At 40.8% G+C, this 20,221-nt stretch overlaps 1 protein-coding gene across 2 annotated transcripts in view; it reads right to left on the minus strand.

Annotated features, from left to right (window-relative positions):
* The window catches only part of ATP2A2 (ATPase sarcoplasmic/endoplasmic reticulum Ca2+ transporting 2), a 45,404-nt gene extending 32,534 nt beyond the window's left edge, over positions 1-12,870 (minus strand). The window contains exons 1-5 of one of the 2 annotated variants that reach the window (XM_050714188.1): positions 12,745-12,870; positions 11,920-12,235; positions 10,843-10,860; positions 10,671-10,753; positions 2,603-2,707 (exon numbers count right to left, since the gene is read on the minus strand). In XM_050714188.1, the coding sequence (XP_050570145.1) occupies positions 2,603-2,707; positions 10,671-10,753; positions 10,843-10,860; positions 11,920-12,037 (324 nt within the window). In that variant the 5' untranslated portion in view covers positions 12,038-12,235; positions 12,745-12,870. Of the gene's footprint in view, positions 1-2,602; positions 2,708-10,670; positions 10,754-10,842; positions 10,861-11,919 lie in introns of both variants that reach the window. The other variant, XM_035564985.2, reaches the window with a different exon arrangement.
* Positions 12,871-20,221: the final 7,351 nt, after the last annotated feature.

Below are 20,221 nucleotides of genomic sequence, written 5' to 3' on the forward strand. Positions count from 1 at the left end.
TGTCTTGTTATAGAGAGGCTGCACAAACCATTCTATGTAACAGTGATTTTTTTTTCATGTCAAAAAGCAGCCATAAGTATATCCATGAGTTGTAATCCTAGTCTTGTCTCAGCTGTACCTTACTAGCTGGAGCAGCTTGCATTCAGACTGGAGTGGGCTAGCAACACTGAGTTTCACTTACTAATAGAAGTGTCAAGTTAAGATACTCAAAGTTTCCCCAACAGCATTATCATCAGTTTCATTTCAGCAAATTAAGTCACACTAAGGTGAAATTTAGGCACACTGACAAGAAGCTTCCCCAGAGTCTAACAGTTTACAAACTTAGATGAATCCCCACACACAGGTTTTTATTTCCACAAACACTAGCACAATAACTTTCCTATCTCAATTGCAGTTTCCTCAGCTTAACACTACCAGAGATTGCTGTCAATGCAGTGATGCTACCCAGAGATAGGGCAACGTGAGAAACCAACAGCCTATCATTACTGCTCCTCTAGCTCAAGGAAGAATAACTTATTTCTCATTTTTCCATTCAATTTGAAAGTACAAGCATCATACAGTCCTGAAAATGGTAAGGGCGCAGCTAGTACACCTAGTTTTTAGAAAGTCTTCACTTCAAATAGATACCAAGCTTTCTAGATGCAAAACCTTGACCCAGCACATATCAAAGCAGACACTTAATCCTCAGAAAGTCCAAGGTTGAGGTATGAGGTGTTTCCACAAAACAAAGCAGCTCACGAAAGCTACCTTGAAGGACTTTTGTTTACATGGTACAGCTCTGTGCCAGGCCGTAAAGAGGTACCAGCGCAGGTCCCAAAAGCTGTTAGTAATACTAGCCCATATTCCACCAGGTAAATTGATTCTGCTCCTCAACAACATAATGCTGACATTACTTCTCCATGCATTAACTAAGAGTTAACATTAGGCAAAACCTTAAGGTACAAGAGAAAGTCTCACAAAGAGAACATTAAATATAACTTTTACTTCAAAAAGGAGAAATGAGAAAGAATTTACATGATTCAGATAGGATAGTCAGCTCAGCATCTTAGACCGTATCTTTTTGCTCCCAGTTTGCTTGATTGAAAGGTAGGTACGCTGACCTGTCAACCACTTAAGTACTAGCAGATGGCGCTTTGGGAAACGTGCACATGGAAAGAAAGGTTGAAAAGGGCAGAGCTAAGGCAATGACTCAGTTGCTCACAGTACCTGTAGAAACAGATACAGTTATGGGTGGAGACTACGTACTGTGACTTTTTTCCATGCCCATTAAAACAAGGGAATGAGTCATTTAATCTGTGCAGCAATTCTGTTTCACAATTAAGTTCGGTGCATGTAGATGTATAGATACTCTCTGCACACTTAGCACATCTGAAAAAATTATTCCATACAAGAGTTTATCCAACTACACAACCAAGTTCCCAAACTAAACGGATAGCTTTACCCTACATTTCAGGCTTCAGATTATTATGTGCCAAATTGTAACACAAAGTTTCAAGTTATTAAAGATTAATTCTTCCACAACTGCTTTATGAAGATTTGAATACAAAGTGACACTTAAGGGTGCACTGCTATCATTCTTCACTCTACATCACCTCTTTGTCCATTACCAGCTCTAGCTGTTGTGCAGCAAGCAGGATTCCGCTAGAAAATCGATATTCTGCTACTTGTGTTTGAACAAAGCAAAGGGTAGAAACATGTAGCAATGCCACTGAAAGACACTTCTGGTGGTTAACAGTGTTTAGGCTCGACTGCAACATGTTTTAACATGCTAAGAGGTATCTCCCTTAGTTTTCATTGTTATTTTGGACAGCATTTTTGTTTGGTTTGTTGTGGTGTTTTTTTTTTGTTTTTTTTTTTTGTTTTTTTTTTAAGCCTGAAGCCTAACTTGCTAGGATAGCAAGTACATATGTTACATTAACACCACCCCTTTAAAAAAAATCTGCAAGGGACTTAAGTTACCTTAAAACCCCATAATACTTTTTACCTGCAGAAAAAAAATCTAATAAAATGTTCCATCTGAAGTGATCAAATTTGGCAAAACAAAATTGTTCGTATAATTGACTATTTTAAGAAGTGTCAGTACACATTATTGCCAATATTATTTTAGAATTAAGAACTGTAGTAATTGAAGAAGAAGAATACTGTGTTAATTCCGTCAACAAATGCACTAAAACTAGTATTTGTTCTCAAAAGGAAACAGACAGGAAACAAAATTACAAGTGTTCCATCCTTTGTTCCTCAGCTGGGACAAAGCCACTTTTTTTGTAAACCTATAAAAATGATTGCTTCTTAGCTTTGCCATGTTTATTTCCTGAATTCAGGACTTCATTCTAGACTGTTGAGCTGATGCGTTGATCAGTGTATGGCTAAACACACTGACGGGCACTTTGCCTTGTTGGCAATACTTCTGAAGCTTTCATTTCACCTTTAGTCAATGCTTTCTGTCTAGAATTTATATGATACATAGACTCTCAGAAATCTAAATCTACCCATACGTATTGCTTGCATTGTATGAGGCACCTGACACTACAGTGCACAGTTCCTCTTAAACCAAGAAACTCCACGACATTTGTGATTTGGTATTGTAAAAGTATCTGCATACCTGCCACACTCCCACAATTGCGTTGGCTACTAATATAAGTAAGATTACAAATGGCTCTACAAATGCTGTGATTGTTTCTTCACCTTCTTCAAACCAGGCCAGGACCTGTAAGAGAGAAACACAGATTTAAATCAAGTGATTTACATAGACACCTTGCGAACCTAAGACAGCATAACTTTCAGCTTGAGGTTCAACTCCTCAGACTTCAGCAATTTTGAAGAACCCTCAAATCTTCCAAGCTGTAGCTCCTGAAGGAGTTGGCAATATGCAATGGAAAAGGAGAAAAAGAATCTTTACTGAAATAGTACAAAGTTCATTCCGAAGCCTGCTCTTCTTTTAAAGGAGAAAGCTATTTATTTGGGAACCATACTGCTACTCTTGCTTCAAAACTGAAAGCAGAAGTCGTGACAATGGCTACAGCACTGAAAAGTTGCAAAAATTTTTCATTACTGTCTAAAACAAGATGCAGACTGATTAGCTTGACTACTTAGAGCACTAAAGCTTTGCATGATTAAGGTTTATGCATAGCTAGATTCTGAATTTTAACTAAATTGTTCTTTATCAGTAACTTAGACAAATTAAAATAGCTTTACAAATTTTCAGTAAGTAGATATGAAAAATATCTACTAATTAAAATATAAGTGATGTTCTATTGAAGCATTTAAGTGAACCGTACAATTACATCTGAAGTTGAATTCAGAGCCAAGGATCCAATAAAATTTAAACTTTTTTTTTTTTTTAAGTAAATCAACTGGAAAATTTGCATAAAAGACACCAAGAAGATTTTAATCCATTTGCTTTCGAATCATGTTCTAGTTTTAGGCTTCTGCCATTCATTTGACTTTAGGAGAATGGGTAAGCGTCAGGGCCTCTGCAGAGTTCCGTAGCTACTGAAGAAAAGTCAAGCTAATGTGACCAGAGAGGAAGAGCTTTTTCGTCAACATATTGAGCAACAGGAAGCCTGGAAAGTGACAGTAAATAGGAACAACGTGTTGAGATAATTAGGGCTGGTAGTCAGGCAACAGCAGCACTCTGAATCACTGACTGCAGTGAGCAAACCGTTACTAAAGCAAGCACCATAATTCCACTGACATGCTGCTCAGAGCTATTGCTCAATTGTGAAACACTCCAGGACATTAAAAGGAAGAAGGAGCAGCAGCATGAAAGCCTCAAGCAGAAAGCAGACTGTCAAGCAAACCCAATGCAACAACAAATTTTATGACAAAAGAATAAACTTGCAAGACCCAGGTTACGATTAGTAAGACTGAACCACTCCAACTGGCAATGCATTATTTGGAGGGTCTGCGTAATCCCTCTGGAGAGAGGGATTTAGTTAGGAATTCTTATGCTCTTCACATCTCGATGCCTCTTCCCTCCTCCCACACCACGTATCTTCAATCCCCAGTAACAGCTTCTGCCATTTGACCTGCTGAAGCGCAGCCTACGCAGTAGTTTTCACTCAACACTTTACCCCTTATATCACGGACAGCTTTTACTCTTCACCAGCACTGTTGCCTCTAGCAGAGCTATAGAAATGGCTAACAGCATGTCCCAGTTTCCTTGGCATATACAAAGCCACACACCATCAGAAAAGCTGCTTAGTATCTGTTTCTTCCCTCCTTTTCTTTATTGGGATTCCACACGGCCAATCCTGCTTCCAAAAAAGCAAGGAAATTCAATCATTTTCTAGCATTGTTAACAGAGCAGACAACCGCAAGGTTAACTGGAGTAAAACATCTGCTTCACATAATACTAAACCATAATCTTTGCAGATTGAAGACCATGTGGGTTGTAAAACAACACCAAGAAAGCCTGCAACTTCAAGAGGGAATGAAAGCAGCTACAAGAACAGCATGATCCACGCACATCAAGGAGAGCCAAAATTAAGTTTGAGATCTTTCTTTCAATAAGCCATTATTTCAAAAAGAGCCAATGAACTCAGAGATCCTAACGGTACAAATCTATTAAATTGCCTTAGATCTTCACTGTTGCTTGTTTGGCAAAGTTATCAATCTGTAACTAGATTAAAATGAAATACCCAGTTAATCCTGGAGGCGAGCAGCACACATCTCGCCCGCAAAGTTTCCACACAATTATTAACTGTGGAACAGAACCTACACTGTGTAGTTCTAGAGTGCAAACATAGGCGTGTAAATAACAGAACACCTGAATGCGAGTCCTTGGTTTTGCTCTAGCAAACTACTGCTACATTAGCACTCCACTGAGGACATTTGTGACCTACAAGACTTACTGTACTAACAAACGAGGGTTATTATTTGATAGTAGCCTGAAGTTAACAAAAACACAGCAAGCTCAGAAGGTAGAGCAAGGAATACATGTAAGTTTAGGAGCATTTCGTTACGCATTTTTGATAACAGATCTTAAGTCAAAGCCTAGTGGGGACTATACTCAATGCCTTGGGCAAGAATTATATGTCAAAAAAAGCTTCCATTAGCACACTTTAAAACCCTGAAGAGGTTTTACATGAAAGATCTTTGGCTACTACTCAGAAGGGCCCCACCATATTTTAGCCACTTAAACTCACATGTAGAAAAGTTTAATTACCACATCATCGATCTCCACTGTACTGTTCAGGTCAGTAGGAAAAATTATCAATTAAGTTTTAAAAAGCAAGAAAAAGATAAAATAATTGCTCAAGAGAAACAGAAGCCTGACAGCATAAGGGAAATCAATAGCAAGACCTACCAGTCCCATACCAACAGCTAACACAAGCAGCTTTGAGGACAACTTTCATTCAGCACATCTGATTTAGTGTTGCTAGAATTATGGCTTACAGACGCCTACTTTATCCAAAGCATAATGGAGTGGACCTGCAGGATACTAAGTCCAAAAACATGCAACAACAGGCAAACAGCACTTAATTTTTGTGGTTATTTAAAGAAAGGGGGTCAGAAGTACAATGCAGAAGTCAGCCAGCAATGAGGCAGACTACTGATCAATACAGCTACAAGAACAGAAGTGTCCTTACAGCCTTTTGCATTTCTACAAATTAATATCTGTGGATTGTGAGGTTAAGTTACTGTGGCAAACTGCCTCAGGTGTCCATTTGTCATTAAGTAACAGAAACAGAATAAAATGAAGAATGGAAGTTTCAAGATAAAATTCTGTTGCCCAGCAGGCTGTACCTACTAACAGAGGAAAAGCAAACAGTTTGTTGTCAGCAACCTAACAAGGCTTTTTTTTGTTTGGTTTTCAATTTGACAATGGAAACTCTGAAGTGAGCAAGCAGATTAAGACCTCATCCTGACAAAAAAAAGTCTTAGACTAATTAAAGCTAGTCATGTAGAACTACAGCAAGCTTTTAAGAGAGCCCTCTTCTCACAGGGCACACTGAGTTAAGATTCAGTACATTCTGCACAGAGTGCTAACTACTACTGCTCAAAAAATCTTTTCAATGATTTTTCTTCTCAATACAAATTTACTTAATTTTAAGCAGATACAAGCTATTTTAGTAGTTCTGATACTTTTTCTAGTTACTTGACAGTTATCCTGAACACCAGGAAATAATAAAGGTAAAATCCCCAATTTGCTAACAGATTTATTTTTAATTGCTACCCAAGAAAAAGAAATCTTGACTAGAATTATTAGTAAGAAATCAAGAATTTTATTGGGTCAGCAGGTTGTAAATACCCAACATTTATGCTTCTCCCTACTTCTAAATGCAAGTACATTCCTGTGATTACTGTAGCAAAACCAGTGAAAATAAAGATACAGAGTACTTAGTTTAATTTATACAATTTAAAATGGAATCACAATTGCTTCTTACTCCTTTGTCACCCCACCTCTCATTTGGTGTCTCGGGTCCTATTGAGTAATCCGAGTTTGGCTAAAAGCATGCCAATGCAATGTACTTCAGCAACCCTTATCTCATGTCACATACAGCTCCTGACCTTACCAGGTAGCTCTGGGGTGATCCCAGGGCAAAGCCTGCAACATTTTACTGGCACATCTAACTCCCTTCACCAGCAGCTTTGTTCACCTTTTAACACAGATGAGGCTATACTCATGCTAATTTCCAGGATATAATCAACTTCTCCAGCCTAAATCACAATATATCGTTTTAATCTAAACACACACATCCACTAGCAGAAAGAGACCCAGAACATGAACTTTTAAGTTAGTTCAGGCATTACAGAAGTAATTGAACTAAAGAGGAGTGCTCTCAGAACACTGAAGATTTAACTAAAATACAAGCTTTTGCTAGTTCTAGCACATACTTCATCTTGTAGGAGAAAACTCAGAAACGTGATGCAGAGTTAAGACTGTACAGTTAAGCGTACATCACATTCTTCAAAGCATTATTCCCAATCAGGGGCACAAGTAACATTTTACAACTTGAAGTGATTTATAGAGCAAAGCAAGCTTATTTTTAATGTAAATACTGTAGATTTCGGTGTGTGCTATTGAAGTAGAAAGAATTAAAAGCTGGATTTCATGGTAAATTGAACATCCTCTTACTTACACCTAGAAAGTCAAGCTACAAAGGCCCCTGAACCACTGAGATGCATTTCTCAAGTTACCTCTGTAAAAGCTTCACCATGTCTGACAAAACACTGGGACAAGATCCGAGTGCGTGTGTAGATCCACTTACTTCAAATCAGAAATTACACGGCTTCTCTTCAACAGCCATACTTAAGGCCAGTAAAAATATTGGAGAAACAACAGTGTACGAATTGAAGCTGTTACTAACTTGGCACATCTGTAACAGCAGTTCCGACTTGGAATGTAGCATACGGTATCTGCAGCCAAGGCAACAGGCAGCATATGACCCCCGCGATCAGCTAGGGTGACACGGATTCAGCTGTTAGTCTGATTTATTTTACTGACACATACCTGACAGGGCTTGTGGGAGTAGAGGACACAAAAGGCACTCTGAACACAGAATATTATGGTATGTAATAGGTGATGTTTCTACACAAAAATGTAGCTGAAGGCAGATCTTGACGTTAAAGACTTTTTCTGAGCCATCAATCATAATAGCAAAACTCTAATACGATTTAAGATCACAACACAATTACCAGAGAAGCTTCCATGATACAAACTAGTACCCTAACATACCTTGAGGTCCCATCTCTCACACCTGAACCTTCCAGTTCAACAGTTTCTTTAAACTGACAATTAAGAACTCCATTGCTTTCACTGCCCTAACAGCACCCATGCCTTTCCCGCAAGCACGCAATGCCGACCTGCTGCCACTAGCATGGTGAAGCGCATTCTCCATCTGATCCTCTGTAAACTCAACTGCTCAAATTCGAGCAAGTTTTAGTGACAAACTCAGAAAAGCTTAAAAATAAAGTCAATGCTATGCTCATGCTTAATTTCAACTTTCAGCCCCCTTGCTAGTAATTCAAAGACTTAGCAAGATTTGGGGGTCATTCATCCTTAAGCCCAAGCTCGTTAAGCCATTTTCCCCCATTCATTGTCATTCAAAGTAAACAATTCATTTAAGCATCTTGACAGAAACTCCCTTTTGGATACACACCAGGTCTATAAGTCTTCAGCTGGAAGTTATTTCAAACCAGAGCCATCATCCAGTCTTACTTCTGTTGGTACACTATCCAACACCCTACCTGAGTACTGTAGTTTAGTGTCTATCAAGCGATAAATTATAGTAAGAAGTAGTCACTGAACTGAAGTGTGAATCCGCACATCCAGTCCCACGTCTAAGTCTGAGGGGTCTGACACTGTCCCCAAGAAAGGCAAAGTCACATTAGATGAAAGAGCAGCTATCAGTGGTATTACTCAATATCCTAAAGCAACACAAATTTAGCTGACTCCATTTTAAGTCTAATTATCCATTTCAAGATCTCTAAGGTACAGGAACTTTTGCATGCTTTCCAACAGTACAAACGGCAAGACTGAATTCCTAAAGCTTGCAAAAGACAGCGTAATACACGCATTTAAGTTAACTTTTAGTATTAAGCTGCTCTACCATAAGAATGACTTAGCGTAATTTATTAGTCTCAACTTTACTACATTAAATAATGGAGTCGTACATATTTTCATGTTCTCTCATGGAAAAACTACTGTCCACATGCTTAACACAGCTACACACTCTATTCAAATGTTTTCAGGAACCCTAGAATTTAGTTGATGTTAATTCCACCCAATTTTACAGCAATACAATCTATGAACACATTCAACAGTTCCTTACAGCTGCTACAAAAGTCTCTAATATGCTTTCATCAAGAAAAAGTGTCAAAACAAAATAAAATCAGACAATGATCACATGCTCATGCTTCTGAACATGCTCAATGATTCTGAACAGGGAAAAAGCCAGAAACAAACAGGAAGGGGGAGTGCTTTTGAAGTGCTGTAATAAAATGTATCAAGTTTTTTCCTTTACATTTCATTAAAAGGAAAATCCCTGCTATTCCCAAAATAATCCTACAGTGGGTAGCCATAACTCTTAAATAGGAGACAGAGAAAAAGGCAGAGCAGTAGCCCAAGGTCATACATCATGCCAGTTGCACAAAAGCAGAGAACCCAGATACACCCTACACTCCTTTCGACTACAGTCTCCCCTTAATTAGGCAGGAAAATTAGGCATACTGAAAAAAAGAAATTGAATCCAGTTACTAATAAAGTTTGCAAAGCGTGCTTGGCAGTGTGTATTATATGACTTCTGTCTAGTATTGTACTGAATACTCATATTCAGCAATGAAATCTTTAAGTTTGGTGAAGTTGGTTTCTTCACTTGGTTATAATAAAAACAAAATAATATATTTTGGAAGGAAAGGCTAACAATATTCTGTACTGTCATTTATCTCATCCCCTTTCCATCCTCTGGGAAAAGAAATGAGAAAGAGAAGAGGAAAAAAGGTTTCTGAATGACCTGTTTATTCAAATTTCTATGGGCAGCCCGATTTCCTCCCCAGGAAACAGGGGTGAGTAAAGCATCAATGTCTCCACAGCCAAGATCAATGCCACCAACCACTGCTCAGCTGGTAACGGTATATACATACCAAAACCCAGCACATTTTGAAAGGAGGTGTCAGTGTGGGGATAGATAAAGCTTCCCTTGGTCAAGGATCAGCACCATGGCATGCGGCAGCAGCCACAACAGGTCAACCCTTCCCCCATCTCCACATCCTCCCCCATTACAGAACAGTTTCTCCTCTGCCCATCTAATTACCTTGCCCTTAGCTAGAGTCACAATTTCCACACCCCCAACAGCTGCAGTTTTTTCTTTTCCAAGTAGTTAATTACAACTTGAGGGCAAAGTCTACTATAAACTTTTATTTCTACCGAAACAATTTAATATTCTGCACTTTTTTTCCTGTCATCCAGCTCCCTAAGATGCATAGATTTCATCTTCCTTCTAGACTTAAAACTTCGTTCAGATTTCCATTTTTCTGTAAACGCATACCCTTTACATATTACATAAGATGACCAACTAAACGTGCTTTTAAAAAAAAGTTTCATTCTTGTTCTTTTAATCCTGTACGCAAAGCAAGATGTTCATTTTATGACTAGACTATCCAAAGGTCAGTTACCAAATTTGGTCAACAATGGTGCCATCACAGCCGTCATCATTCTTGTCACTGTCAAAAGCAACAACTGTCACCTTGCTATTATCAGGAAGGGAAGGCAACTGGAATATTCGCCATGTAAATTCTATTTACAGTCCGCACTGCATCCAAAAATGTCTTGCAGTGATTATACATTGAGCTTGATAACAATTAACTCATAGGCAAGAAGGATGACCAGTTAAACACTTACTCAAGGTTAGTTTTCAAAGCCAACAAAAGCATTGGGAAACCCCACTTCAAATAAGCAAGCGGGGTTGAATGAGAAGTACTTTTAAAATACCTGCCTAGCGTAGTTACGTACTTCTGACTCATGCAGTGAAAGATTCCCTGAAACTTTCTTCTCTAGCATAGAAAAAATCCATTCACAAGGCAACCAATTTAAAAGAGAGTGATTTACTTAGTATCTTATGCTTCTACCTCTTGAAGAGGTGTGTACAGTTCCTATATGTTGGAACATACGTCATTTCTGAGTCTGCAATATACAAGCCAATGAAATAAGAGCAATTCATACTTACAAAAGATATGCAAGCTGCCAGCAACAAAATTCTAACTAGTAAGTCTTCAAATTGTTCAATCACAAGCTCGAGTAAGGTTTTTCCTGCAATGTGTAAAGATGACATTTAGTCATGAATATAAAAAAGGATGAACTATCGACAAGAACTATAAGATTTCAAAAAAAATGCTTACCTTCCTCAGCCGGTAATTCTGTCAGTCAGATTTTTTCAGGAAGCATGTCAAAGAGAAGAAATCATTGAAGAAATGTTAGAGTATTATAATGTATCCACCAGATATTGCTTCTGCATTGTACACCCAACTCAGTTGGGTTTGAGAGCTGTACCTTAAGAGCAATTAAAGCAGCTCTTCTCATTATAAGAACTGAATAGGCCTGCTAGTCTTGCATTTTAAGACACATACAGGTTAGCTAGGAGCTGCTAAGGGTTGTAAATTCAGCCAAGTCATCACTCCAGCCAGCTGTGTGACTTCTGCTGTTACTGCATACAAAGGGTCAAAGGCTTAAAACGCTTTTCAAATGCTTTCTGACAAGGATTTTCCTCCACAACCACTTAAAAAAAAATAAAAGAAGGAACTTGGTTCAAAATATTTCAAGTGCTTTTCTCCATTTCAGGATTTTCTCGTTTCTGCTATTTCCCCACAACTACATTTAGCAATACAAGAGGCATGAAAGGGGAGTTAAAGCTAAAGAAAAAGAAATACATATGATCTTCTCACAGCTTTTCATCTTTACGCAATGCCATCAGAGTTCAAAAGGGACTAGTAAGGCCAAATAATGAAGATTTTTTAAAAATCACCGTATCTGATGAATTTTGTGTCCCGACTCCAAAGAAGAATGTAAAATGAGGGACAGAAAGGTATCGGAAAGCATAGAAAAATGAAGGTCAAGACGGACAAAAAACCCACGGTGTTTCATTTCAGAATGGAAGAAGATTTCCCACCGTTAAGGTGAAAGGAAACGGAGGTGACATCCTCCTTCCCAAAGCAGCCCTGCGAGCTCGGGGTATGAAAGAAACCCACGAGGTGGAGTTCAAGTCAGCCATCTTCTCTCCCTCGCTCCTATTCCGGGTCCTGTAAGAGATGCCGGCTTTGCAAATACATACACGTCAGGCCTTGAAACCGGGCCCCGAGAACGATGAGCGGAAAAGAGAAAAGAGTGAAAAAAAGGAGCGGAGGGAGAAAAGAAGACGAATGCCAGCAACAGCATCCCCGCGGCTGAGGGAAGCGGGCTGTGGGGGCCAGTTCACCTACCGTTGGAGCCCCATTTCTCCTTCAGCTTCTTGACTTGCTCCAAGCTGAGCCCGGTGCTTTCGTTGACACCGAAATAAGCCAAAACTTCCTCCACAGTCTTTGTGTGTGCGTTCTCCATGGCTGGGGCAAGGAGCAGCAAATGGTGCCTGGCTTCTTCTTCTTCTTCCTCCTCCTCCTCGTCGTCAGCGGCAGGCGCAGCGGCGAGCCCCCTCCTCAGCCCCCTCAGCGCCTGGCTCTGTCCCCCACCGCCCCCGTGCTATCACCATAGACCCCTCCCGCACCACAGGAGCCCTCGAGCCCACCTCACCGCCTCGCTCTTTCCGAAGGAGGCAGGAGGGGAAGCAGAAAAAAAAAAAACCAAAAAATTAAAAAAGGAGGGGGGGGGAAAACCGATGTAAAAAAAAAAAAAGCCCCCGCCCCCCCTCCCACCCCACACGCCCTCTGAGGGAGCCGAGCGGGGCTTCGGGCACCCCCGAAGCCTAGCTGAGGAGAGCCGCTGCGGCCTGAGGGGCGCGGGGCAGAGCGCGGCCGGCTGGCCTCGCCGCCTCGCCTTTCGCCTCCCCGAGCTCCGAGCCGCCCCCGCGGACGGCGATAACGGCTCCGAGAGGCGGGGGGGGGGAGGGGGGGACACAAAAAGGCGCAGCCGCCCCGCTGCCTCCCGCCGGGGAAGGGTCGCTACGCCCCCCTCACACACACACACCGCCTCGATCCTCCCCTCAACAGCCCAAGGCCGCCGTTACGGCTGCGGGCTCGTTCAACCCCCCCCCCCCTTCGGTTCTCTGGGTCCGGTCGCACACCGGCGGCGGCTCCTCTAATGTAACTTACGGGAGCTGGGCCGCCCGGGGCCCCACTCGCCGCCGCGGCATGTGGACGCCGCTCATTGGCGGGGCGAGCGGAGCGGGGCGGGGGATGGCGCGGCCCCGCCCGGGCCGCTGAGGCGATGGCGGTGGCGGTGGCGGTGCCTGGCGCGGTCCTGCGCAACGCGAGGCGGCCGCCCTCCGTCCGGGGGAGGAGGCGGAGGCGGGCGCTGCAGGCCTCATGCGGCGGCGGGAGAGCTTCCGCGCTGCCGGGGATGAGGTCCGCAGGCGGGGGGCGAGCTGGCCCGGCCCCGGGTCGCAGCCGCCTCCTGGTCCTGTCTCGACCCGTGTTTGGTGGATGAGGGGACGAGGGGATGCCGCTCAGCAGGGAGGGATGAGGCGATAGGCGCCTCAGTGCAGCGGCCTGTCGTGACTGGGGTCGCGTGTGGGGTTGCCCCCGCCTGTGTCGTGACAGGAGCTTCAAATACCCAAGGGTGGGAGTGGGACTGTCTCCACTTCTGTGGCGACAGGAACCTCGTCCAGCCTTGAATCCACCCGAGGAGAGAAAAAAATCACGAGGTGTGTGCCCCTGTGCATGCACCGAGGGGTTTGCACCCCAGAGGTCCTGCCCCGGCCGTGATGGGGCCTGTGCTGACAGAGCAGTGCCTCCCACGAGACTTCCCCAGTTCCCATTCCAGCCGTCGCACCCTGCCCCGCCAGCATAACCGTAACACGCACACTCAGCCCTGGCTTGCACCGAGATAACATGAGGAGGTATAAACTGCACGGTGTGATTTCAGCAGCCTGTGTGGTGTGAGATACCAGCCTTCCTCAGTGCAGTATCTTGGTAAGTGACACAGACTGAAAAACTAATATAGAATACAGAAAACTGACTGATTTAGCCATCCTCCCCAGCAATTCACAGAAACTTCAGGGAACACAACACAAGCTGTTAGAGGGATCAGCACTGACCGACAGTAGTGACACCAGCTATACATAACACACAGCAAACAATACAGGACACAATATAAATACCTTCCCTTAAAAGCACTCGGTTCCAACCAACGCTCCTGTGTATGCGTGTGCAACCACAAAAGCTGATCTGTACATGTGTCCTGGCTTACATAAATGCAGATCCTACATACAATCTGCATATCCACCAGTGTTAAAAACCACCCACAGTATCGTGCTATGAGGAACTGGCTGATCTGGAAGGAAAATCTCTTAATCTTACCTCTGTATTGGCACAAGAAGTGAGGAGAGGGGACAGCCAATATTAAATGATGACATTCTAAGCTGTGTGTTGCCCTCTATCCTTTCTAGCAAAAGTACAGCTGTCCTAGAAGAGATTCCTGTGTAACCAGCCAATGTCCAGATAAGGATTTCTTAACTGCATGTCTGCACTTCACAGGGCAGTTCTGAATAAAATTCATGACTTACAATCAGATGACCTAGTTCAAGTATGAGAATTAGTTATTGCATGCTCGTATTAATTTTATCTTGCTTAGCAGCAGGATTAATCTGCATGGCCAAATGTTGCTTGAATACAGTTATGTTGCTTCTTGTACCACTGCATCCCCTGCATATACGTACACACCCTGTTACAGGGGCAAGAATGTCAACATGAGAATCTATATAGTTTACATACAGTTTACTGTATATTTTTGTTGCTGTTTTGATATTTTTATTGATACTGTATGAATACATGATTCCATCATCCCAAAAACATAACTGAAATCAGAAGGTACACGTGCATCTGAAATTCATATTCTTACAAAACAATGTCCTAGAAAAAAACACAGTGCCAACAGAACAACCGATGAATGCCTGTCACAGGCCCAGCTAAGCCACACCTAAGTTTTCAGTTTGCCAACACAGAAGTACATATGTACCTCTATCATCAAACACCTCCAAATGATAGACTCAGTGTCGGTCCCCATAGTATGTGCATATGCAACGTTAAGAGACATGTCATTTCCACAATGGATATATACACAGTAAGCCCAGCTACTTCAATTAATATATTTCACTGACTGACAGTATGGTATGTCTGGGTAGTTTCCGATCTTCTACCACATTAACACAGCTTACATTATATGTAACATTATGTAAAAATACATTTACCACACCAATATTTTTCCCCACAAGCATATTTTACTAGACTGTATACAAGAACCCCTGTAAAGCACTTGAAAGTCATGCACTTTGTTTTCTTACTACTTTGAAGTATTATTTGTAAATGTTATAGAAAAAGCAATATAATTAAGCATCAGTAACAGTTTTCAAAACAAACTGGTATTAGGAAAAAAAATGGTCATATTTCATAATTATTTCCCTTTGTTATATATTTTGTATGTCATTATTGTTTTCCTTTTTGTGCCTGCCTCCAAAAAGGCTTACGGAAAATTATTTAAGCATACCAGAACAATGGCATGTGCAATTAGAACTTGGCAGAATGTGTAAAAAAAAGTAGATATGGTGTCCTTTCAACTTGTTAACAGACAGAAATGTGGCTAGGAGAGTAGAGTTTGCATTCTACCAAATCCCGGTAAACTCTTTGCATTCTCTAGGATTCAGTAGTTCAGCTACAGCTTGACAACTCCGCTTCCCTTGTTTCTCTCTCTTCCATTGAGAACAGAGGACTTGATCCTTCCCATTCTTTTGCATCTTTTGAACACAGACCCTACATAAAATGTGGAAACAACCCGAAAGTATAGTCCTCTGCCTGTGTTTTTTCTGCCACCGGGTGTTGTTACAGCTCAGTGAACATCAGGAGAAGAATGGCTGAATCAAGGACTGCTCTACAGGACTTTCTCTTCCAGAGCACAATAAAGCTCTGCATTTCCTTTATGGTGGTTTCCCCACCTTTCCACAGATGTGCAAGATTGATGCTAGCTGATCACTGAGGATTTCTACACAAGTGATACCTTCCAAATCCTTAAAGATCATTTGTCAGCTGCAAATTTGAAAAATATTTGCAGACACAGTGCTTGGCCTACACAACACAGTGCAGAATGAACTACAAATACCCATGTAGATGCTGCAACAGAATCAGCACCAGATAATTTTGGCATAAACTGATATCATATAAACTTAAAACTGTGAACTGAAGACAGTCTTACTTCCCATCTTTTGTTATCAAGGGATTCACAAAGTTTCCTAAGAAATTTGTCTTGTCTCTCAAAGAATATGGTTATCTTGACCCCAATCAGAAGGAAGGCACCTCAGCACTGCCTAAGCTGTCCAAGCCCGATGAAAGCTTCCAGGAGACTAGTATTTCCAGCATGTGGAGATAGCTTTATGTTCTCCATCTGTAAGGAAGAGGGAAACCAGTTTAATTTGCTGTTACAAAATAAAGTTGCAGTTTGTTTTTAGTGTTACCTTGGAAAGGCGCACAACAAGCTTTAGCCTTGATGAAATTCCATTCACATAATGGAAGTACACCATTCATACATTTGGCCTGCTATCTTTTTTTTCAGTGTAATATATTAGAAGAAGAAGCCAACACATCAGGCAGCAGTATTAAAACTGTTCCTGTAATGCTTACTAATTGAAGTAAATGGGAATTTGGCCTGAGAGAGGACTGCAGGATGCCTTCCTTCAAATTGCAGTAACATTAACTCAGCCATATTGCTGCAAAGCAGATTCGCAGCGGAGTTACTGGTTGTAACGTGGGTTATGTCTTGTTGTACACAAAAACATCAAGTTCAAGCTCAAGTTTCAAAGATTAATAGTTTTTACTGGATCTACCTGCAGCAGAGAGAGGCATCCCACACACAAAATGGCGGTTTGTTGTGCTGACCAGCAGTAGCCTTTTATTCCAGGCCTGGATCTCTTTCAGTGGACACAGACAAAGTTATACTACTTAACTGTGCCAAAATGTGTAATGATTTTTGCAGATTGGCTAATTGCCTAATGAGACTTAGGGTGAGACCACCAGACTCATTGCTCTTATTACCCCAGATGATTTCAAACACACATCTTCATGAGTGACAAACGGGGGCATTGTTTCTTCCTCCCACGGTACTATTTTATTCCTCTTAAATTACAGTTATTAAAATATTTCAGCCACTTGAAATCTACCAAAACGTATTAAAATACTGCAAAAATGCTGTATCAAAGTGGAAAGGTTTAAAAACTGCAAATCTGTGATAGGATAATGCAGTTTAAATATAGTAACCGTTTTTTTTCCAGTCAGCTTGCTCTTTGATTTCGTGGTATTATGTCAAGGTTTTTTTTTTTCCCCTCTCTCCCTTTAAGAAGCTTATGGCTTAAACAGCAAAATGCAAAAAATATTGCAATGAAACAGTTACACAAAACCAGTAGAAAAGGGATTAAATATGAGTTTGAAATTTGACAATTAAGATAATCTGAGTTTACTCTTTATGTTTTCTGCTTAGGCAACATGCATTCCTGTATCGGCAGCAGGTAGAATGTGACTACCATAGAGACCTGAGAGACCATGAACACAAAGGGTAGGGTTGCTGCTGGGAGATTTCTAGAACTGGATCACTGCTCCTGCACAGAGCAGCTGCTTGCTGCCTTGGTAGTGTAAAAGAGACAGCGAGCCAGATTCTGATCTTGGTGCCAATAGCAATAAGAGATCACTGTTTGCATTGGTAGATTTCCTCAGTTATTTCTGTGTCCTATTGATAGTCACTTGGTTTCTCACTGAAGTATCCATTAGAGTATTTACCACGATCATCTCCATTTCCCTGTTTGGAAAAATCTGCCTATCCTAATACTGACGTCAATAGGAGATCTAGAAGTATGGGAGAGAACATCAGAACCAAGACCCATCATATCTGAAAAAATAATTTTATCTTTATTTGTTGGCCGAGTCATTTCTCTTAAAGGCAAATCGGCTTGACTGCTATCTTAAAAATGCACAACAACTTTAGAAATAAAGCACTGGTCGGTGCCCACGAGATTTGAATTATGTTCTCATCCTGACCTGAATTTTCCATCTAATTAAGGTCTAATTCTGATTAATTTGGCAGCTAGCTGCCATTTTTCTCCTTTGTAAATATCCCTTGTGTGCTTCTGGAGCTCAATTTTGCTATCTGTAGAAGTGGCTAGGGATACTGCCAAGCTCATAAGGATGTGGGGTCAGCCACAATATTGATCAAATGGTAGAGTTTGCTGTTTGGGAGGCGTTATAAAATTGCCCTATATTTTATGTCTGTAACAAGCTGATGGCTAACTGGGATGTCATAGTTGTGGTCACACTACAGATTACTTACCTGTAGAATTTAGCGGGCCACCGGTTTCAGAGCAAGGAAGTTGCTTCAGGTTTGAAGCTGTCAGTCTCTGGCATTCAGAACAGTGAGTGCCAGCTCCAAGTTGGACACACAAACAAACAACGCAGCCTGGTTTCTCACAGTATTAAAACTTAAGATAATTATTTTGGATGGTTTTCTTTTTGTGATTCTTGAGTGTATTAGAAATGCAACCATGGCATTCAGATTTTACTGTGCGCTCTCTTGAACATTTAATGCACATTGTTTCTATACTAATCAGGTATAAGTGAGTTAGTCTGGTGCTTAGCAGGCTAATGACAAGTCCTAGAAACTACCAGCTACAAGGTAGGGCAATAATTACTGTAGATTAATGGTACCATTGTATCCGTCTCTAGGGGCACTATAAATTCAAATTCCTTTTCTGCTTGGTAGATATTTATGGGGACAGAACCAGTCTTGTACACTGAAAGGAAAAGAGAATGGAAATTACTCATACACAGTGCTTTGCACAATCCTGCCTGTGATAGGATGGGAGAAAGAAAGAAGGATGGCTGAGAAAAGCACATACTTTTCATATGTTCATATTAGTCTGTGAGCAGCCATGACAGACAGAACGTAGCTCATAGGTGCCAATTTTTTTTTGTCCTTTCACCTTCTATTTACTTAAGCTCGGTGTAGTAAGAGTCTTAGGTTGAAGTGAACTATCTGAACTACTTATTTTTAAAACTTTCTGTTTTGCATCTCTTGCCACTATCAGAGGCTGTAATCAGGGTGGTATGTACACAGTATATTTTGGGTGTTTTTCGGTGTTATAGTACTGTGCCATGATCAGTTCCCCTGTGCAATGCATATCTATCATTTAATATATTCGCTGAATCACAGTGAAGTCACACTCTCTATGACTTTTCAAGACTGAAAGCACGACATCCTTATGTGCTCCATGTAGGTGAGTAGCACCTTAGTCATGGAGATTACTTCATTTTCAGTTACTACCAACGTACTGAAGGAACACACTTCAGTTTGCAGACATTGATAAAATTCTGCTATACCATCAAACAAGCCCTTTTGTTAGTCATGTGATACATTATATAGAATTTCCAAAATCTTTAAAATTCTTTTACGTTGAATATTTTTCCTTTCCCATGACATAGGAAAAAAACAGAGATCAAACCCAAATGCTCTGTTTGGTTTACCAGTTAAATTCTTCCAGTCTGAACCATCAGAAATCTGTGTAACCCACAGTCTGTGGGTTTTATTTTAAAAAAGGCAATATTTCAGTGTGCAATTAATGGGTGCAATTAAACTGTGTCTGTCACCTTCCCCTACCTTTCTTAAGGTCCTCACATCAGCTTCCTAATGTGGGCTGTCCAGGAAGAAAAGAGAAGCTGCAGGACTGCCTTCATTTTCTGTTAATGTGACTCTAACCAAATCTGAATGCATTTTGCTTTAGTGTAATAACTGCTGTATTGATCTTTCATGTTTCTGCTTCCTTATCTCATTTCTGCTGTTCAATACAATCTATCTAGGTATTTCATGAAAATGATAGGTTGTTGAAGGGGGTTTTAACCTCCCAAATTACCTGTGGTAGTTTTTGGTCACTCAGAAAACAAAAATTCTTATGATTAATCTCTTAGAGCTCAAGGCTTCCAATATATCAGGTCTGTTTTTCTCTGTTTATTATGCATAGATTTCTTCTGTGCCAATGGTGTTACATGTGAACTCAAATTATCCTGACCTACAATACTTGTTCTATTTCAAGGTTCCTGGTTTCTAAAAGATTGTTTGACTCCTGGGCATTTTTTTTGCATTTTTTTTCCCAATTCTGTTAGCAAAAGAAAACCTCTCCTGAGTCATATTTTAAAAATACTGCTCAGCTCTTAAAGCTGCTTCTGCTCCTGTGTCACAAAGCATTATTGAAAAGATATTCATTTCTACCACCTACAATTGCTCAGACAGAGAACTTCACGAATTCTTTTCCACTCCCGTGTTGAAACTATGCTGGCAGCTTTCTTGTTCCTAGAAGTGTGTTAGAATGATATTCCTGCTATGACCAGGTTGGGTTTTTCTTGAGAACCGTGCTATCAAGCTTATAATTTAATAACATTAACAAACATTATTTTTAATAGTAGTTGTGATCTTGTGGTTTCTATTATTTTATTAATAATTTGAAACTTCTTCTAATCTAAGATCCTAGGCATTCCATAAACCTTGATGAAAATGATATTATACAATATCCCTGAGAGAACAGTAAATATTATCATCCCC

Source organism: Cygnus atratus, chromosome 17 (genome assembly GCF_013377495.2).
Source record: "Cygnus atratus isolate AKBS03 ecotype Queensland, Australia chromosome 17, CAtr_DNAZoo_HiC_assembly, whole genome shotgun sequence".
Taxonomy (NCBI): Eukaryota; Metazoa; Chordata; class Aves; order Anseriformes; family Anatidae; genus Cygnus; species Cygnus atratus.